The 21,909-nt window shown below is 56.5% G+C and overlaps 1 protein-coding gene across 1 annotated transcript; it reads right to left on the reverse strand.

The window, feature by feature from the left end:
- Positions 1-847: 847 nt before the first annotated feature.
- Positions 848-20,902, reverse strand: SYNGR3 (synaptogyrin 3). The gene is made up of 4 exons (XM_065644814.1): positions 20,804-20,902; positions 8,547-8,781; positions 4,901-5,043; positions 848-3,191 (listed from the first exon to the last, which is right to left on the reverse strand). The coding sequence occupies exons 1-4, from the start codon at positions 20,900-20,902 to the stop codon at positions 2,982-2,984; spliced, it is 687 nt and encodes a 228-aa protein (XP_065500886.1). The 3' UTR covers positions 848-2,981.
- Positions 20,903-21,909: the final 1,007 nt, after the last annotated feature.

Below are 21,909 nucleotides of genomic sequence, written 5' to 3' on the forward strand. Positions count from 1 at the left end.
ACAGGAGGGGGAAAGAAAGGTCAGAGTTGTCACTTGGACTGAAGGGAAACTCTAAAGAGGGTCCAGGCAGAACAGCCAGGAAAACCCAACTGGCCAGAGCCGAGATCTGGAGGGAGCGCTCGGCTCCCGCTGCGTGGCAGAGCTTTCACTAAGCATCAGTGCAGCGAAACTTCCACCTTAGCTTAACATGTTGGGGAAAAAAAAAAAATCCAATTCTTTCAAATCTTTTAATATCTTTAAAATAAATATGCAAAAACTAGGATGTGGTTAACTTCGGGGCTGAGAAGTGTCTGTGGTGGCCACAGAACCTCCTGGCCGGGGTGATGTGGCAGAACACGTCTCAGGAAAGGTGCAGCATGGGGTGAATTCTACTCTTTACACCCAAACTCGGCGCTAACGCTGTGCGGCAGCTGTTGGCACGGCGGGATCCGGCCCCTGGGAGCCCCAGTTTGCTGCTGGAGAGCAGGGACGCGTTAAACTGGGTGGATGGGGGGGTGGCAGGTGTCCCAGCCTTTGGGGACACGGTCTGGAGGGCAACAGGGAAATCTGCGGGTGCTGCCGCACCCAGGTGAGCGTGCGGGAGGAAAAATGGGAGAAAGGACAAAGGACGATGTTACGAACGCTTGAACCCCAAAAAATACACTACAGTTATTACACCGATGGGTCTAATTTCTAACCAGAAGCCTGTGAGGTTCTTTATAGTTCGTGTGGCTGGACATGTTATTCCTGACTCTGGTTTAATCCAGGAGCGATCGGTCCAGCCCTCCCGCTGCCCCTGGGGCGCCTGAGCCCCTTCCTCCTCCTCCTCCTCCTCCTCTCCAGGTCCTCGCACACTCACCGCGCCGACTACAAGTTAAATACCAGCTCTTGGGGAGCTGTAAAAAGCCGCCAACCTCGAGAAGCACCATGGAGCCTCGGCCGGGAGCTGAAGTGGCGCTGAAGTTGTCCCGGTGTCACCGCTCAGGTCGGTCCCGGCGCGGGGGGCGCGGGGGGTGTCCCCTCAGTGTCCCCCCGCTGGGAGCTGTGGGGCAAAGAAAGGCAACGCGGGGCTGGGTGCGACATTCAGAGCTGTAATAGTCAGGGTTACACCAGCGCTCGGGACACGGCCGCACTCGGACAGAGCTTTAGTTCTTTACGTTTACAAGGAAACTCTGGAACAGTTATATAGTTAGAAAAAATACAATGTACCGAACAAACATTATCTCACGTACAATCAATTTAAACATTTAAATTGATTATAATTTTTGCTAAAATATTAACACAAGTACTGTTTGTGCTGCTAAAATTTCAGTGTTCCCTCTAAGGAAAATATTGCTACAGTTCTACTGTACTGTGTATTAAAATCCTTTGCCTTTTAAAATATTTTTTCTCATCAAGACTGACTCTAGGAAAAAAAAAAATCACGAAGGTCCCAGAACTAATTTAGGCTTTTACTGAACTGGGGCTGGGGTGTCCCTGGTTTATTTGATGTAAGGATGTCCCGCTGCAAAGCCAGGCTGGGCTGCAAACGCACATTGGACCCGGCTGGAATAGCAGGGGAGTCAAGTAATTAACGCATTTATTTGCAATTTAGCAGCAGAAGTGATGACAAAAACCAACCTGCCGGATGTTTTTGCTCCAAGGAGAGCGGGGGCGGCACGGTCACTATTGCTCGGCACGGGGGCAGACGGCAGCACCAACTTTTGCCGGTGTTAACCAGCAAAGCGAAACCCTGGGGGCTCTGAGGACGGAGCTGCCACCGAGGCGGCCGGGAATTCCAGGTTCGGCTCCTCTGCTTCGTCCTTAGTGCCGAGCAGCTCGATCGGAGCCACCACGCCGGCAGACGGGCGGTTGCTGACAAGGATCTACGGGATTTTACACGTTTGGTTTTGACAAGGCAGGGATTTTGCAGCTGAAAACCCAAACTCAACCTCTCGCCTGCGTGTTCTCCATTCACTTTTCTCCCGCTGCCTGCAGATCCAGGGCCGTGAGCCCCCACATGACAGACTTAAATCACCTGTAAAGTCCAATTCTCCTCATTTCTCAAGCCCGCGGGGTAAAATGCACATTCGCCCTGAGGTTCTGCTGCAGCTGCGGGCAGATGGCAGCTGCTCCCGGTGCAAAAACACGAGTTCAATATTGCTCCAAACTGCCTGGGACTCTGAGCCGTGGGGACACCCCTGGGCGCGGGGAAATGTTCAGCGGTGCTGACCAGAAACTATTGGTAAATTTGCAAACTTTCCCAACCCCTGGGTGAAGAAGTGGAACTGCAACGCGCCGTGTTTTCCGCTAATAAAAGGCTATTCCTAATTAGCAGCCAACTATTGCTGAACTGGTTTCCAGTTTCAAACGGTAACTTTTTACATCCTCAACCAGAACCGTGTTGAAGCCTTAGAAGCAAGTTGGACACTTGACGTGACACCCCGACCGGCTGTGCCGCCCGTGCCGCTTGCGTCCTAAGCTAAGTTTGAAACACCTGTTTGGATTTTTAATTTTTTTTTTTGTACAGTAAATATATACAAAGAAAAGTAACACAGACACCACTTATTTGTGAATTTGGCACTTTCCATGGACCGCAGACAGAAAAGCTCTGCAGCGGGGGTGGAACAGGGCTCATCTCCCCATCACCACGACACTGATTCTGCGTTAGCTCTGGAAGAATGAGATAATAAGCAACTGCTCAGCTACTGCACTTTCTAACAGGGCAAAAGGTTTTCTGGGCGCTCAGCAGAGCCCAACGCCTCAGAAAGACCATTTATTCATCTTTTCGCCTCATGTACATGATGCGGTAACAACCTTCCTTCCTTCGGACTTAGAGGGAACACTGTTTTAGAAAAAAACCCTTGGACAGGTAAGACAAGAACCAATTACCACTGTACAGAATTCACTGCACAACTAGCTAATAGAAGGAACCCGGCACTCGCCACGTTAAGGGAATGGGACGGATACATCTGCGACCGCGCGGGGCCGCGCGGCGCGGGGGCCGGGGCCGCCCGTGTCCCTCAGTACGCCGGCACCTGGTAACCCTTGGGGTTGGCGTCCGCGGGCTCGGCGAAGGGCGGGCTCTGGTAGGTCTCTGTGCTCTCGATGCCGCTGCCGCTGGGGTACCCGGGATACGCCGCGGTGGGGTCGCTGGCGAACTGGTCGGTGGCGAAGAGCGACATGTCTGTCCCCAGGCGGTATCTCTGCAGAGCCCTCACCGCCAGCGCGACCTGCCGCAACAAACACACGCCGAAAATAGACTTTTACATATAGATATTTTAAAAGGATATGCCTGTAGTTCTTCAACAAGCCTGTGTGCCCCATGGTGTGAATTTCGGGCTTGTCCTATGCAGGGACAGAAGTTGGACTCGATGATCCCCGTGGGTCCCTTCCAACTCAGGACATTCTGTGATTCTGTGACCCCCCCAGGACCCCACGTCCCCCCCAGATCACATCACATCACATCACATCACAACATCCCAGGCAGCTGCTGGCCCTGCTCCATTAAAGCCAAACGCTAAACCAACCCCTGATGCTAAAGAAGCCGCTTCTACCCAACACGTTGATCCGCAAAGCTCTGCCCAGGGTGGGGGTCACAGCCTGGGCTTGGCTCAGGCAGATTTGGCACCGGTGGCACCAATAAACCCATCAGCCGCGGGGAGGGAAAGCTGCCGAGCCCCGGGCCAGCAAAATAGGTCAGTTCTGCTGAGACTCCTTCGCCCTCACCCAGGTTGCTGGTATCCAGGTCGCAAACCGTGGGAAACGCAGGCGGCAGAGCTGCGAACGCACCACGCTCGCTCTTATTGCAGGAGGTTTCATTAACAATTCAATTAGTTTATAAATGACAGATGCGGGGGGTGGGAAAAACGCCTGCAGACACCAAGAACAGTTTCCCAACCCCCTGCCCGGCGCTGGTTTGCACCGATTGAGCAGAGCATCCACGTTTATTAACGGTACCAGCCGAGGAGCTGCCGGTGCGACTCCACGTCCCGGCCGTCCCGGCGCTGCGGCCGGGGGACCAGTGTCCCCACCGCCCTCCCAAATGCTGCTGGGATGGGGCAGAGCATCCCGCCCAGCTCCCGTCCCTGGCGGCTGCATTAAATGGGCAAAACAGTGATGGAGAATAGCTGTGAGGGAACTGGGATTAGAAGAGATTTATTTGGATAATAACAGGGTGGGGAGCAGTTGAACTGGTGGGTAACTGGAGGCAGGCATGCTGCTGGGAAGCCTCAGACTGTCTTTTGCTCCAATTCTTTTATGGCGATATGGAATTACCGCACACCCTGGGTGCTCTCTGCCTGCAAAACGCCAGAGGAGGGGTGGGGGTGACACCGGGGACACCCCTGACACTCCATGCGCCACCTCCGGAGCAGGAGCCCCCGAGTGGCACAGGGACCCCTGGGAACAGGCGGGTCCAGCAGCTCCGGGGTTTTGCAGAGCCCGCAGCCGTCCTGGGGACGCACAGAGCCGGAGCAAAGGGGGCTCTGCAGAGCCCTGCTGGGGGGGGCAGCAGAGGAGCTGATGAGCCTGGCAGCTCCCAAAACCACCCCGCCGGCCCGAGAGAGCGGCTCATGCAGGGATCCGCTCCTGGGGACTCGTTCACGTCCAGCCAAGCTGCTCTCGGGGGTCTAAGGAGGCCCCGCAATGAGGGCAGCTCGTGGCTGGCGACACGTTTTCGATGGGAACGCAACTTTCCAGCCGCAGGAGAAGGGGAAGTCTGGAATTCCCCAGCGAGAGGCGACAGAGCTGATGCTTCCTGGGTCGGAAACCACCAGTTTCACGTCTGTGAAAGGACCGCAGGTTTCCTCAGCACAGCCCCTTGCTGCCCACCAGGACCCACTTCTCCAAACCGTGCCCCAGATCCCTCCCCAGCCCCGCGCTGAGCCTGGGGCAGGTTTCATTTCTCCTCTCCCCACCTCAGCTCTGAAGCCAAACTCACCCAGACAATGATGGAGAAGAAAGAGAAGGTGATGGCTGCCCGGGCGGCGTCTGCACCTTGCGAAACCCCTTTGCTCATCTTTGTGCGTTGCCACTGGTTTGCCAGGAAGCAGAAGGCTACAAACCAGAGGAAGGACAAGAAACCTGGAAGAGAGCAGAGCTGGTCAGTGCTGCCAGGAACCCCGTTTGCTGAGGCACCACCAAGATTTTCAAACAGCAACAGCGGTTTGGGTGCCTTGGGCTGTGCTGTGGCCCCAATGAAGCCGTTTTAAAAGAAGCTGATTTGCAATCGTTGGAAAAAAAAAGAGATGGAAGGAACCTTGAAGGGTCACCCAGTGCGTTGCCTGCCTGAAGTTCATCTCGGCCGCATCTCAACCTGGTCGCAGAGCTCCAGGGCCAGCAGACCCTCTTGGACACACGGTCCTCACAGATCTCAGCCTGCTCGCAGGTGTCGAGGCAGCATCCGCTCAGTTCTGGCCCCCCATGTGCCAGCCCAATGTTCTCTCTGTTCCCCCGACACCACCAGCTCTGAGAGACTCCGGGCTGGAAGCTGCAAACCCCGCGTGGGAGAACCTGCACTCCTGGGAGCAGCAGCGGCGGATGGAGATGGCTTTAGAGCTGCTCTGTGATGGGCTGCGCTTTGGTCCTACCCAGGGATGCAGCTGGAGAGCTTAAAAAAACCCCAAGGAACAACCAGCCATGAATATGCACAGGCTGGGATGAACCCCTGCCCAACACGGGGCCCACAGGTGACCCCGGGATGTCAGGGGGCCCATGAGCACAGCAAAGGGGCAGGAGCTGAGAGATGTGACAGGGACACAAGTGAGCTCCGCTGGTCCCCGCTGCCCCTGCCGCAACCTCCCTGAGCTCTGCGGGACTGAGCAAAAGCGCTCGGGTGATTATTCCTTCCCGGAACCAGAGCTGGCTGAGCGAGATAAGGCTGCAGCTCCCTAATTCAATCACCGGCCGGCAGTGCTGCCCGGTGCCAAGGAGCTTGGCAAACAGGCACGATGCGAGCCGCGAGCTCACGGGAAGGAGCAGGGATGCTTTCCAGTGCTGGGAACAGGAGCTGCATGTCCTGGAGCCTCCCAAGATGCTGTTTTAGGGTCTCTGGCTGTCCTCAGCATCTCCAGCACAAAGGTCCCCCCAGTTCTGGGTGCCGGGGGATGCTGAACTGTCCGGCACCTTCCCAAGGACTGTCAGCACATCGGTGTGAGCAGCCGGCTGCAAAGCACAGGCTGACTGCAGGGAGAGGAAAATCGCTCCCTTTATTCCCCTTTATCTCGCCAGTCGCTCCTAAATACGATATAAAATGCGCATGTGCATCCACATCCAGTGTCAGAGTTACACACACCTCGCCTTTAATTCAGAATTTGCTTCTAAGTGCCAGTTAAGAAAACACACTCCTCATCTCTTGCTCTCGCGTGACAGGGCCTGGGACTTCCCGACCCACGGGTGCTTTTGTCTGCCTGGCCGTGCCCGAGCCCTTGAACTGCCCTCACAGCAACGCAGCCGCCAGCCAGGATCAGCCGGGCTTTTAAACTAATACAACAGTCCCTTTTTGCTGAAAACAGCTCATGCTGCCACCAAAACCGCTCCAAATCTCTGCATAGATATTTTCACTTCCCCTTCGGATGATCCAGTTGTCATCAGTGTTAAACGAGACCTCTGGGGCTTGTTCCTCAAAGGTCACCCGCAGGGACAGGGACGTTTTCCGGCTCCCCAGCTCTGTTATAACGGGGCTTTGCCAGATCCAGCCCCTAAATGTGGACACAAGAAGATGTGCACACGAGATAGGCGCTGGCTGCAGCTTGGGTGACTGGTACACAGTGGGGAGCAGCCCCAGGTCTCGGTGCAGATGTTGAACCACATATCCAGATGTTGCACAGCTGCAGCGCTTCCACCAGCACCATAAAGCCCCATGGATCGCTGGTGTCTTTGAAGGGTTTTCAAGAGTTAAAATGACATCATGCACATCTCAGAACATGCACCGGCTGCGCTGGGTATTGCAGTTGTCGGCTCCCTCTGCAACACCGAGCTACGCCAGACACTGACCTTCCCACTGCCGGCACCCAGCCTGGGGCACTGACAGTGTAAATGGGTGTTTTGGGGTGTCTGTTGCTCCACACGAATTTTAAAACCCCACGCGGAGAGCTGAACTACACGTGCTGCTCCCAATTCCAGCTGGAAACAGGCACGGTAGGAACTCTGCACCCTCCAGCATGCTGGGGAACAGGAGGAGGGCAGGAGGCACTGCAAGAGCCAGGAGATAATTATCATTTTAGGATCCGCAGACAAGAGAGTGCAAACACTGGGAAATATGCGTTACAGCCGTAATTACAGACTGGTCCCAAGCAAGCGCATGTCTACAGGAGCAGCTGTAAGAGCAGATGGAAGATAAAAGTTGCAAATGCCATGTGCACAGTGCCGTGGCCCTGCTCGTGCCCCTGCCTGCAACCCTGCCTGCGCCCTGCCCGCGCCCTGCCCGTGCCCCTGCCTGCGCCCTGCCTGCACCCCAGCATCACCTCCCAGAGCTCGGTGGCTCTGAGCTGCCACTGACCCGATGCACAAGTCCCCTTTCCTTCAAGCAAAAGAAAAGTTGTGGGTTAACACTTTGACTAACTCCCCCCACAGCCCCCAGAGCCAGGAACGGCCCGTCGGCATCTCCGGGGCTGCAGCAGCATCAGGTTCCCGGGTGACCGGGCAAAGGGCCAGAAATAACCTGATTTTCTCACCCCCCAGGGGTCGCAGCCTCACACCGCAACACGCGGCATCAGCCAGGAGATGGATGTGATGTTCCCGTTCCGTTTGAAGTGAAGGGCTGCAGGCACCGAGCCCCACGGACGGAGCTGTAAACATTATCTAATGAGGGCTGGATGCCAGCGCTCCAGCACCATGGAAATCAGCTTTCCAGCAAGGAGAGAACATCCCTAAAAACAAGCAAGAGCAGGGAGGCGATGATGGATGTTTTCATTTGGGACCAGAGAGCCACCAGCGACACTCGTGCCGGATAAATCACCTTCGGCCTTTGCTAACGCAGGTGCCTGGAATGGAAAACATGAGCTGCAAACCCAGGCAGGCAGCTCCCGCCGCTCCTGTTCGCAGGGATGAGCCTCAGGTCAAGGGGCTGAGGTTTACACAGAAAATCCGTGCGAGCCCTTGGGAGCCCCAGAGCCCCCCCACAGTCCTGGAGGCAGCCGGGGATGACAGGCGTGCAGAGAAGCGCGTTTCTGCTTTGTTCCAAAACACACACGCACAAAGCGAAAACGGGCCCAGATGTAACTGAGGAAATGACATTGGCTTGAGCCAGAGACAGGAGATGCGGGTGGGTGAAACGCCCTGTCTGCTCTCTGAGACACCACCACCAGACCTCAGCTCTCTGGGTGGCCTCACCAAACCCAGCTCAGCCAACGGCTCTGGCTGCAGAAGTGACGCAGATGAGCGGGACACGCTGCTGTCCACAAGCCGCCACGCACCGGCTTCCTCGCTGCTGCCTCTGAGCTCGTGGCTGGACGGGACAACCCGTCTGCCACCCCTGCTGTCCCTGGCCCAGGCGCAGGAGCCGTGGGAGGAGACGGGAGGACTCGAGCGTGGAGTCACCACCCACAGCTTTGTCCTCCCCGAGCGCAGCAAAGCCAGGGACGTACCTGAAAAGCCGAGGTCCAGCAGGACGGCCCGCTTGCGGTCCTTCACACTGCTGATCTGCTGGAAGTAGAGGTCCACGACAAAGAAGAAGATGCAGCCAAAGAAGGCGATGATGCCGACGGCGATGCCGTAGCTGCAGGCACTCTCATTCTCATTGAAGATGCAGAGCAGCTCAGAGCCCTGGTTGTTCACGTAGCACTCGTTCACGATGGAGCCGAACACCACAATGGAGAAGATCTGCGGAAGGAAGGAAGGAAGGAGAAAACACAACTTGCTGCTGTTTACATGTAACTCTGTTTTCCAACAGCAACATAATTGGATTCCATCCTGTCTTTGACTCCATGGCAACGTGGCATTTGTTAGACAGATCCCGACTCTCGCCCGGTTGGTGGCACAAGGGGACGGGCTGGTGGATGGCACCCAGGTCCTCCTCCGCTGAGAGCCCGTCTGCCTTCCCGTGCCTTGGTTTGCCGAGTATTTTAAGAGATGTTATTCTTCAGACAGGCTGGGGAGGGAAAAAATAAACCGATGGGCTGGGACTCTGCACAGTCTTTCTGCTTGTGCTGCTTGTGCTCAATAAACCCCCTTGTGTCGCTGCAGAGTGGGGAGAAATGAAGTGACAGGGGATAATGGAGCTGCTGAGCAGGCTGAGCCAGGGACGGCTGGATGGCCGGTGTTTGGGACAGGACCCAGCAGCATGGGGACACGGGGAGCAGCTCGCTGGGGGCAGCGGGGCGGGGGACAGGCTGCCCTGGGAACGACAGGACAATTTTTCACCTGGCTTAGCAGGAGCTGAAGGATGCAGCGTCTGTATCCATTATCCTGTGATCTGGTTTTGGCCCTCAGAGGGACAGAAGGGCCGCGGCTGCTGGTGGCCGCCAGGTCTCGCTGCTGGGACCGGGGGCGTTTCACGTCACCGCAGGCAGGGAAGGCGCTGGACGGCAGCCGCCTGCCTGAATTAGCACCACTCACGATGCTGCGCGCTAAAGTAATTCCCTTACCCCCCAACACCAAAGGCAGCGAGCAGAAGCTGCAGGACCAGCTGCATCACAATTCGCTCAGGAACCTGCTCTGTTAGAGCCCAGAAAGTGCTGCACTGGCAACTGGATTTGAAGGCTGTGAACAGGGAGGGAGGCAAGGCGTGCAGACCCCTGCATCCAGCTGCCAGCCTCTGATCTCGTCCCTCGCTGCCAGCACCAGCTCCCTGCATCCCTGCATGACTCTGCACAGCTCTGCACAGCTCCCCACATCCCTGCACGGCTTCTCACATCCCTGCACAGCTCCTCACATCCCTGCACAGCCCCTCACATCCTTGCACAGCTCCTCACATCCCTGCACAGCTCCTCACATCCTTGCACAGCCCCTCACATCCTTGCACAGCCCCTCACATCCTTGCACAGCTCTTCACATCCTTGCACAGCTCCCCACGTCTCTACATGGCTCCCCACATCCCTGCACAGCTCCGCACATCCCTGCACGACTCCTCACATCCCTGCATGGCTCCCTACATCCCTACATGGTTCCCCGTGTCCCTGCACGGCTCCCAGCTCCGCCAGCTCGCAGGACGCAGCGGGAGGCCCCGTTTGCAGGGGAAGAGACAAGAGGCTCCTCCGGCACAGCCCAGGAGCAGCTGGGGTCTTGGGAACGGGGTAGCTCTGGACACCCCGCCACGTCTTTCGCAGTGATAACACGACACAAAGCGCAGGAGACCGAGCCAGGTGACAGACAGAGGTGGCAGCTGAGGAGCCACATGATAAGGTGCAGCCGGTGGCCTCTGCAGAGTCACCCCGGTCTCACCCACGAGTGGATTCCCGACCGGGGCCACCTCCCACAGCCCCAAAAGTGCATCATGAGCAGAGCGGGGTGAAACGGGGCAGAAGCCGCTGTGAGCAAACCCTGCGGAAAGCGCCAACCACTCTTTAACACAGCGTCATGAGAGGCATTTTCTCCAAGCACTGGCCCAGTGTCTCATTCCTGCCTGCCCCAGTCGATTGCATTTGGATTTTTCTCCTCCCAGTGCTGGGGTGCCGCTGGGCCAGAGCTGCTTCTGTCTGAAGCTGCTTACAGATGCAAGTGTCCCATCAGCAAACACTTCCCAGATCATCTCCACTAAGTCTCCTCCAAACTGGAGGGGACAACAAAGAAACTGATCTGCAAGTGACTGAATTACTAACACGTGAAGTCTCGGTGAGGGACGTTTATTTTTTTTTTTGGTAGGGTGTCATCTGGAACGAATGCTGAGTCTCTGGAGGACATGCTACCTTAGAGGTGTAGGAGCTCCTGCAAGCAGCCAGCCCAGCGAGGGACTTCACAGCAGCTTCTCAGGCGGACACGATGGCCGAGCGGCTTGCACCACGCTCACCCCACCGCCAGAAACCTGCGGGACAGCCCAGGGCAGGGCTCATCGCCAAACCCTTTTAGGCAGGAACTGTTAGTGACAGCAGATTTCTATTGCTTCTAGCACTCACAAATCAGAATTCGGGCGGTGGGGGTGCTCTGAGACCCGCTTGCTAAGTCAGCTGGAGCAGCAGGAGTGGAGTCCTGCCCTGGAAATGCTCCTTGGCCCATGGAATCAGCGCGTTCTTGCTTGACGCCCTCCTAGACATGTGGGTTTCCAAATATGCATCTGCAAAACGCACGCGCAACCTTTGATTTCCCCTGTAGCACTAACAGGGAGTAGAAAATACCTATATCCCACGGACCTCTCCATGGAGAGATAATCGGACCTTCCTCCTCTTTGAATTCAACCACTGCCCGGGGTCCTGTTCCCACCTCAGCTCCGAGCACGAGCTCGGTGCCAACCCGAGTGACCCGCCTGCATTTCATCCTCCTCCTCGCCGGTGCTCGGCTGTCGCACCACGACGTGCACATCATCATCATCGCCACACAGAGAACAAGAGGGTTGCGTTGTAAGATAGAAACAACAACAAACAGCGGTAATAATTTTCCCAGTGCTTTGGCAGCAGCTGTAATATCAGCAGTTGTAAAAAGTCTGTTCATAAATAATGCAAAATTGTTATTTACCATCAGAAATAGCAGCAGCATTTATAAAACACGGCCCTGGAAGAAATAATGTGATTCTGGAAAACATGAATAATTGAGAACCTCTGATTCCATGGGATTATTCCTCTGGCAGGGCAGCAAACTTGTACTCAGTTTCTCCAATAAATGTCTTACTCAGTCCTCCCGGGATTAAGAATCTGAAGGACTTCTCATGCTTTCAGTTGCCAGTTTCGGTGGGTGAAGGGGGGTGCCATAAATACGAGTAGGACGTGACAGGGTGCCTGGGTGCCTGCAGGCAGGTTTGCACACCCGGGGCTGTCGATGGAGGATGCTCAGGCAGCGCTTTGGGGATGGAGATGGAAAAAACAGACATTTCCCTGCTGAACTTCACACTCCAGAGGGTTTTGCAAAGCAAAACATCCTTCTTGAGGCTGGACGACCTGAGCAGCTCACCCTGGGACATCCCGGGGGCTGCCGAGGGGTTGTGGTGCAGGTGACATGGGACACGCAGCTTCTGCTCAGGAGGCCAAAATAGTAACGCATTAAGCACATGCACTTGATAGATGCGCTCAAAACATCAGCGCTGGCTGACAGACACCTGTCAAAACATGCATTTCAGCGAAAACAAGTCCTTCCATTGGTTTTTCTCTCCCCCCACTCAAACCGTGATGGAAAGTTTATAGTTTTTCTTAAAAAAATACCACTGGTGCCAGTAAAACATTGTAATGAGAATAGATTTGGTGTTGTCTTTCTAAGTATAGGTGAAAAAAAAAGAGAGAGAAAATGTGCATAGATGGGGGAAAATAAAACCCATACAATTATTTTTAAAGTTCCTGCAAAACAAGTGCCACTTTCCAATCACCTCTACAAACCACACTTGCTCAAACCCACACCAGCTCATCGGAGACTTGAAAGTGAAAATACAAGGTCAGATTTTCCACGGTGAGGGAGGCTTTGTGGGCCTGAAAAAGAGTTCGGGGATCCTGCTCTCTGGAGCTGCTCCTCTGACTCCCGCCTCCTCCTGCCTGTGGGTCTGTCCCCCAAGCCGCTGTCCCTGTCACCAGCAGGGCTGGGACAGCGCTGGGGACCAGGTGCCCGGGTCACTGGCACACACAGCACAGGAGCATATGCCGCACGAGCCGCTGCACCCCGAGTCATCGCCCTTCTAACAGGGCTCCTCCACATCTCACCGGCTTTGCAAAGCAGCCTCAGCGTTCTCAGGACATTCAATTTTCCAGCCGAACGACACAGAACAACACGCAACAAATTTTACTCTCGCTGGGTAAACCGGTGCATGATCCAGTAAGAAACCTGGGTTACCTCCCGCCGCCCCAGCATGAAATCGCATCCCCCCGGGCAAAGCTTTTGGATAAATGCGCTTGCAGCTCGGCGTGCGGGTCGCTCAGCCCTGTGTGTCCCCGGCACACGGTGACAGGGAGCGGCTGGCAGATCCCGGCACGTGGCCGGGACCATCCGTGCTCCTCTGCATCCAGCTGCGGGGAGGGACGAGAAGGTGGAAAGCCGCCTGCTCGCATCCCTGTGGCAAGACTGGCACTCGAGTTTCTGTGCCTCAGTCATACCCCGGGAGGGAGAACAACGCTGGGCAGGGAGATGCACCAAGTGCTTGGGCCCGGGATGACACGGATCAGCTGCTCGTGCAAAGGGAGCTCATGTGGTGCCAAACCAGCGAGAAGCCAGGGACTTCGCTTCTTAACGAAAGCTCAGTTCTCCCAGTTTAAAGCTTGCTTCTGAGCAAGAGGTGGCACCTCACCGGGCCAGCAAGCATCTCTGTAGCGCAGGACAAAGGGACAGCTATCAGCAGCCATCGGTGACAGGCGGCGGTACGCCGGCCACGACAGACTCTCAAAAATAGCTGGTACAAAGCCGAAACCAGAGGGGTTTTCAGTATCACCCTAAAAACCCGGCAGAGCGCCTGGGGACGCTGCTCACCCCGGGCTGGAGGCTGCGTGGGGCGGGAGCCCGAGCTCTGATGCTGCCTTTGGTGTCCAACGCGCTGCACATCTGACCCACGGCCCTCGCTGGCTGCTCACCCCCCGTTTTACCCGCTCACCCTATTTTCGGCAAGACCTCTTGCCTCTTTTGTCCTCCCTGGCGATGGCTGGTAAGTGCAGGGACCATGACCGAGCGCCCGGTGCCGGTGGCCGCCCCGGCAGAGCCTGTGCTGGAGGGACAGGGAGGTGACGGCGCACAGTGGCTCCCTGCAGCATAGACATGCAGGAGATGGAGTGAAATCTCATTCTTTCCCCCAAAAAAAGGAAAGGGGAAGCCTGAGAGGGCAGATTCCCTGCTTGGCTGTGTCCCCGCACTCACGCCCAGGCTGCTGGACTCGCAGACCCCGCAGGAACCCAGGGTGTTGGGGACACCTGTGTCCCCCACGATGGAGACATGATTTGAGTTGTGCATAAAGCCGGGAGACCCGCGGCCGCCTTCCCTGCACCAGATTTTTACCATCTGGAAGAAGGTGGCTGGGCCAGGCTGCTTGGCTCAGTTCTGTAATTAGACTTTGCAGATCCGCGTTCTCTCCCGGGGCTTGAGCCGTCTGGACCCCAGGACACGAACATTTTTCATCCACGTTGCTTTTAGCCTTCTGTAGCCCACGCACCTGAAATGTGCTTCAGGAGACCCTGTGGTCTGAGCACAGCCATGGCAAGGAAAATAAAAAGCAAATAACAGAAGAGAGCACAAGCTGAAAGCTTCAGCGTGAACTGTCAGCCATTTTAAGGTGAGATGTTTCCACTGCTGATGCGCTGTACTTCGATTTGGGACCTATAAAAAACATTAGCAGAAGGTGTGGGGTTGTAGGAGACTGCAGAACCCTGCTTTGATTACACACGCAAGCAACCATTAACGTCAACATCAAGGAAATTGAATGCAAGAAGAAAAATAATCCACCGCTAATTTGCTCTGCTGTAGCTCACAATCGATGGTGTCGGGCACAAATCGCATGTACGGAGAGCCAGGACCAAGGGCTGGGTGATCCGTCATCACCCCAACGCCAGCATCACGAGACAGACGCCACCCTGCTCGGCACCCTCTCTCCTCGAGCCACCACCGGCCACTGAAGGATGGACCAGAAAATGAGAAGGGAAAACAATTAAGGTCAAATTAGCACAGGCCAAACTGGGTGTTTCATAAGAACCAGCTAAGCCTGTACCCCGTGCAGATACTCTGCTCAGGGATGAGTTAGACCCTTGGCAGGGGACCAGCCTCCCTCAACAGCCACCAAGCTCAAATTCTGGTGGAATCAGGTCCCGCGTCTTCCTCCAGTTTATCTTTACAGTGTCAGTCACGGGGAGGTTTCCAGCACAGATCTGCATCATTTATTGGAGGGTGTGAGGACTAACGAACGGCTTCAAGTGATGCCAGATCTCGCAAAAGGACTATGGATCCGACCACAAAGGAGAGACCTGATGCAGTTTCTGGCACAGAAGTGGAGGGTACGATGCCCCATAACAGGTTTATGGACACGTCGACCAGGCTGCTCAGCTGGGGAAGGATGTGCGGTGATGACCACATGACTGATTTTGACTGAATTACTTTTTCTAATGTGGTGAGAGATGCTGGCTGAAACACAGCGCCCATTCAGAGCTCCTAATCTAGCAGGGCAATCTGAGCACATGGGCAGCCAGCAGCGTTTTGAACCAGTGATGACAGGGAAATGATCATTTAGCAGCATTTCAAGCTCAGATGCAGCGAAACTTCCACATAATTCCATTACCAAAAAATGTTAAATTTTAGTTCTGCCTTTAATCTACAGCCCACAGAAAGAGAGAATTAAGACGGAAATCTGGTGAACCTACTGAAAAGCAGGCAAGACCAGACAAAGTCCAGAGCAGCAAAGATCACGCTAATGATTCTCAGCTTAAGTGCCAGCCCAGCCTTGCAGCTCTTCTCTAAGAGCCCCAAGTGCTCAGTGAAGCCCCCGAAGGCTGTAGGAGCAACTTGGAACTTGCGGCACCAGGGTCCCACCTCCTGGTTCTTGGTGATGTCCCCGGGGGACGCCGAGCACCTGGGTCTGCTCCAGCGAGGGACATCTCAGGCTCCAACTCCAACCCTTGGCAGGAGCTGCGTTTTGCAGCCCTGCAAACCCAACCGTGCACCCACAGCAGCCCCTGCAAACCCAACCGTGCACCCACAGCACCCCCTGCAAATCCAACCGTGCACCCACAGCACCCCCTGCAAACCCAACTGTGCACCCACAGCACCCCCTGCAAACCCAACAGTGCACCAACAGCACCCCCTGCAAACCCAACCGTGCACCAACAGCACCCCCTGCAAACCCAACCGTGCACCAACAGCACCCCCTGCAAACCCAACCGTGCACCCACAGCATCCCCTGCAAACCCAACTGTGCACCCACAGCACCCCCTGCAAACCCAACTGTGCACCCACAGCATCCCCTGCAAACCCAACAGTGCACCAACAGCACTCCCTGCAAACCCAACAGTGCACCAACAGCACCCCCTGCAAACCCAACAGTGCACCAACAGCACCCCCTGCAAACCCAACCGTGCACCCACAGCACCCCCTGCAAACCCAACCGTGCACCCACAGCACCCCAAATCCGCCCTCCTGCAGCTTGACCTCACTGGAAAACCCCTCAGAAGTGCTTCTGTCCTGAGAGTGCAGGGCAGTGACAATCCCAGAGCCATATACTTCTTTGTTTGCTGCCTGGCTCTTCTGCTCCTGAGCTTGTTTTTTTCTAATAAAAGTAAATACAGCTTTTACCATGAGCACAAATCCCGGCCTTTCCACCCCTCTGGAGAAAGAAAACCCAGCTGGAGCAGGATGGAAGGGGCACACTCCCTCCCTCCAAGAGCCACCACCTATTCCTGGTCCATCAAACCACCACCAGGCATGTCCCTTAGCAAAGTCACAATGCAGCAAAGCACATTTGCATTGCTGAAAAGACAACGATCTGCTGTGTTATGGACTAAGACCCGTATCAGTGCAAAGCTGAGTGCATAAAGACTTTGCTGGACCTGAGCCGAAGCAACCTCTGGTCATTAAACTTCCCTCCTGCATATCAAAGGCTACAGGGACCGTCACTTTGCTGCCATCCCTCCACTCAGTAATCAGATTTGGCTGCCCTCGGCCGGTCCCTTAATAAAGCTTTTGCTCTTAAAAGCATAAGACTATTGCAAGGAAAACCCAAACAAAATATTGGGCCTAATGAGATAAAACACTGCACAGGGAAAGCTGTCTCCAGTGACCCAAGTGATGAGCTACAAATTCATTCAGCTCTAGGAAACAAGAGATAACGGCAGCAGATGGGGTCGGGCAGCTCCCGACGTGCTGGTTGCTGGAAAGGGTGTCCGGCTGCGCGGGCAGAAACGGGGGTCACCGGAGCAAGAAGCAACCACATGAAAGAAAATATTTCAGTATTGCTCTGTGTTGTAGTAAAACAGGGACCTGACCTCTGGCTGAGAGGAGGCAGAGGGTGGGTGGAGGCAGGAGAGAGTGGCCCAGTCCTTCCAAACTGGCTGCACTGGTGGGACTGGGCAGCGACCACTCAGACTCATCCTCCATCCACGGGCATTTCCACTTACACCTGCCCCACCCCAAACCATCCGTGTTCGGGCTTCCAGCTCTTGTGGCAAAAATTAAAATTTCAGGGGAAAAGGCTTTTACTGTTGCGCTTATTGAAATTTACAGGAACTACTGAAAACACTTTACTAGGATATTTTCCAGAACTGCTTTTAAAAGTCAAAGCTAAAGCCATGTTAAATGAACAACGCCTCTGCAAGGCTGCGAGGCCACTTGAAAGTCCAGCTGGTGCCGGCAGTCACAGAGAAAGGAACTCATGATTCTGCGGGCATCCTTCATGAATATCGAGTTTGTTTTGCTGTGCAAAAAATGTCTCAAAAGGAAACCACAAGAGTGATCACATCTTCATCTGACAAACTGCATTATGCGGAGGGGGAAGAGATGAATGAGGAACTGTTAAAGGGTTCTTTCCAGCTTTTGATTTCACAGCTCAAGCCAGGAGCGTTTTTTTCCCCTTCAGATACTCAGAATTACTATATCTGTTGGGGAGAGGTTGCTGCGGGAGGCAGAATCAGGAATCCCCTTTTACCATGGTTTACATTAGGGGATTTCTGCACTGAAGTCACCATTCACCTGCCAGTCCCGGAGGTGTTTGCCAGCACGAGGCCTGAACCTGCAGCCCAAAAGCAGCTCCTGGAGTTACAGAACGGAGCTGGGCGCTCCTTTGGGGTGAAACCCCACGATGGCATTGGCCGGATCAGCACCGAGCCGCTCACATCAACCCCAAACCCGCCCACGTCCCACCATAACCAGCACATTTCATGCAGCTCCCTCCTTTCCTCACCAAAGGAACGTGACACTGTACGCACAGCAAGGGATTTGATCCAACCGCACTGGTTAAAGACATTTTAAAAGATGTAGCAACAAAGCACAGGAAGAAAAACCACATTAAAAAAACCCCCCGCCCCCAGCACCTAAATTCAGCCATCCCCGAAGCCAAGGGCTTTCTGAATAAGCAGGTGCCAGCATGGGCAGCTCGTCCCCCCGTGACGGTGGCAGGACCACCGCGGAGGGTCTGTTTGCTTGGGGACTCGGGGAGCGTCACGTCTCCTCCATCCATCCAAGCTCTCCCATCTTGACCTGGGTCCCATCTGGCAAGAGCAGCAAAGCAACAGCTCAGAAGGTACCCGGTGCTTTGGCAAATCTGCTAGAAATAGCGATGGCCGTGCAAGCACGCGGGCAGGAAAGCTCCACACACACCTCTCACCCACCAACATCCCCGCTCACACTGGGAAGGAGCCGCAAATGCTGAACTGGTTTAAGACGCAGGTAACTGGACTGCAACAGTCAAGTGAAGGTCACCGGGCTCTGAACCCCCAGGCTGGAGCAGCAATGGAGAAGGGTCCCCAACAGATGTGGGACCTGGGAAAGGTGGTCCAAAGGGCTTTGAAGGTGTTTCCACAGCCCACTGAAAACTGCCACAAAACCCCTTTGAATTCAGTGGGCTTTGGAGCCGACTCTCAACACCGCAAACAGTTCCACCCGGGACAGCTCTGTGTGCACCCAACGTTCATCCACATCAGTGGGTCCCTGCGCTTCTTTGGAGTTCAGTTGATGCACTTCTGTAGTGCCCAATTTTCACAGATTCCCTGTGAACGCGGAACCGCAAAATTAGTGACCTTGCCATTGATGAAACCAGCCAACGAATACGTGCATTAATATTTTCTAAACAGGGATTTTTATTTTATCTCTATATTCCACGTCCTGCTCCTGCTTCCCAGCAGTGCTCAGTCCCCTTCTGCATAACCAGGACGATGAGCTCTCTGGGTGCGTGGTGGCAGATTTATTTTATGAGGGGCCTAACTTGCCATCAGGGTTAACAATTTATCCAATTGTACCCAAAGCCAACACCACCATCAAGTTTGCCATTGCCATTTGAGAACAATCCAAGAACATCTGGATGGGACTTTCCGGACTGAGGCAATGCTTCTAGGAAAGGAGCACTGCCAGGAGCCCGAACCCTGCCCCAAACGCCCCATCCACCCCAGGGGGATGCTCCAGCCCCTTCTCCTCCAGCAATGCAGTCGGGGTCTTTCTCAAAGCCCTGGGAAACACGCTGGCTCCCATCCAGCAAAACACTTAAGCATGTGTTTTAACTTTAACCATGTGATTGCAGCTGGAATTGCTCACGTGCTTAAAGATAAGCACACGGTCCCATGTTGTGCTGTGCTGGGCCTCAGCTGGGGCAGCCCAGAGACCCCGTGAATGCACCTGCCGAGTCGGCGGGGGGAGAGCAGCCGGGGGCAGCACCTTCTCGTCACACCTTGCCTGCACTCGCTGCCTGCGTGTGGCACTGCTGAAGGTGACACAGAGGCCTCTGTGCACAGCAGAGGTGTGACACGGCGAGGACGAGCCCCCCGAGCCCAACTCTGCTCACCTGCAGCCTCCAGCCGAGCACCCGAGCCAGGAGCTGGGCACACCCTCCCAAACCGGTGGCTTTTGGGAGGGGCCAGGCATTGCCAACCTTGGGGGGCCACGCTTACCTGCAGATCTTCGCAAGGTAAATCCAGGCTGGGAGAGGCGAATCAGCAGCTGCCCCCACCCCTGGAGCTCCCCGTGCTGCTTATTCACCCAGCACCGGTGAGCGGAGCCTTCCCCGAGCGGCTGCACAGCATCTTCCACCAGCAGGAACTCATACGTAGGAAACAGCCAAAAAATATGACATCTTCGAGAAGAACAGGGGGAGCAGGGCAGGGCTGGCTCTTAGACTTGTCATTACACACATACACGGATGCATGGAGAGTGCAAGGAAGTAAAATGTCCTCTGCCTCCTGGTTTACAGCCCATCCCCTCGGCCTTTGCTTAAGCACCAGGAACAACACTGGGAAGGGACTGCGGCACATCCACCCGCTGCACCTTGCCTTGTTCCCAGGGGATCTCTCTGCAAACACCCACGGGACCTGCCCAGCCCCATGCCACATGGCTGGCCACCATCGCTGGCCACCACCGCCACTGCCGGCCACCACCTACCACTGCCGGCCACCTCCACCACTGCCGGCCACCACCTACCACTGCCGGCCACCACCACCACTGCCGGCCACCACCACCACTGCCGGCCACCACCACCACTGCCGGCCACCACCTACCACTGCCGGCCACCACCTACCACTGCCGGCCACCTCCACCACTGCCGGCCACCTCCACCACTGCCGGCCACCTCCACCACTGCCGGCCACCACCTACCACTGCCGGCCACCACCTACCACTGCCGGCCACCTCCACCACTGCCGGCCACCACCACCACTGCCGGCCACCTCCACCACTGCCGGCCACCACCTACCACTGCTGGCCACCACCACCACTGCCGGCCACCACCTACCACTGCCGGCCACCACCTACCACTGCCGGCCACCACTGCCACTGCTGGCCACCACCTACCACTGCTGGCCACCACCTACCACTGCCGGCCACCACTGCCACTGCTGGCCACCACCTACCACTGCTGGCCACCACCTACCACTGCTGGCCACCACCGCCGCTACTGGCCACCACTGCCACGGCTGCACCAGCGCCGCACGACTGCAGAGCCACCGCACACTGTCAGGTGCTTGCTCTCTGCACATTGCACGGGCACTGCACGGGCACTGCACAACGCACCGGGCGCTGCCCACCGCACAGCGCTGCCCGGGCACTGCCCCACGCCCGGTTCCAGCCCGGCGGCCCCGTTTCCGGGGCCGTTCCGCCTTACCCAGGTCGTCACCCGGAGGATGGTCTGCGGCTGCTTGAGGAAATCCACGGGGTCGATGGCGCCCCCCGCCCGGCCCGCTCCGAACGAGGCTCCTTCCATCTTCCCCCGCCGCCCGCTCCGCTCCGCGCCAGCCCCGCCGCGCGCGCCCCGCGCCGGACGCGCGCCTGCCCGCCCGCCCCCCCCCCCCCGCGCCCCTCCCGCGTGGTTTCGTCCGCAGCGCCGCGTGCGGGCAGCGGGAGGAACCACCCGCCGGGGGGGGGGGGCGGAGAGGGAGGGAGGCACCGGCAGGTGCGCGCGCCCGGCGCGCCGCCCCCCCCCGCAGCGAGCCCGAGCGGCGCCCGGGACAGGCGGGGACACCGCGATGTGACCGTGGGCACCGGGGACAGCCGGTGTCACTGTGCCGGGACCATGGGCACCGAGGACAGCCAGTGTTACCGTGCCGGGACCATGGGCACCAGGGACAGCCAGTGTTACCATGATGTGACCGTGGGCACCGGGGACAGCCGGTGTCAGTGTGCCAGGACGATGGGCACCGGGGACAGCCAGCGTCACCATGATGTGACTGTGGGCACCAGGGACAGCTAGTGTCACCATGCCGAGACCATGGGCACCAGGGACAGCCAGTGTCACCGCGATGTGACCGTGGGCACCAGGGACAGCCAGCGTCACCGTGCTGTGGCCATCATCACCCTGCCACATCCAGTGTCACCGTGCTGTCACTGAGGACACCACGCTATGGCCAACCAATGCCACCGTGCTCTGGCTGGGGACATCATGTTATGGCCAGTGTCACCATGCTACACCCGAGGAAGAAGTGCTGCAGCCGCAGTCAGCGTGCCATAGCCACAGTCACTGTGCAATGGCTGGGGACAGCGTGCTGTGCTTGAGGACACCACGCTATGGCCAGGATGCCTTGCCACAGCCACAGTCACCATGCTCATTCAGGGGACAGTGTGCTCCAGCCAGGGGTAGGGTGCTGTGGGAAGGGTCACCATGCTACACCAGCGTCACCGTGCATCGGCAACGGCCACCTGCGCCAGGGCAGCCCATGCAGCTCCACGTCCCTGGGCTGGTGGCAGGAGGGAGGTGCGGTGGCCCGGAGCGCA

The sequence above is a fragment of the Caloenas nicobarica genome, chromosome 14 (assembly GCF_036013445.1).
Source record: "Caloenas nicobarica isolate bCalNic1 chromosome 14, bCalNic1.hap1, whole genome shotgun sequence".
NCBI lineage: Eukaryota > Metazoa > Chordata > Aves > Columbiformes > Columbidae > Caloenas > Caloenas nicobarica.

What these genes read in the sequence shown, in the direction of transcription:
- SYNGR3 (XM_065644814.1), bottom strand. Translation starts at nt 20,902, where the DNA reads ATGGAAGGAGCCTCGTTCGGAGCGGGCCGGGCGGGGGGCGCCATCGAC. An exon ending in TCCTCCGGGTGACGACCTGG is followed by an intron (nt 8,782 to 20,803) that starts GTAAGGCGGAAC and finishes TTCCTTCCGCAG; the next exon opens with ATCTTCTCCATTGTGGTGTT. An exon ending in GCTGGACCTCGGCTTTTCAG is followed by an intron (nt 5,044 to 8,546) that starts GTACGTCCCTGG and finishes GCTCTCTTCCAG; the next exon opens with GTTTCTTGTCCTTCCTCTGG.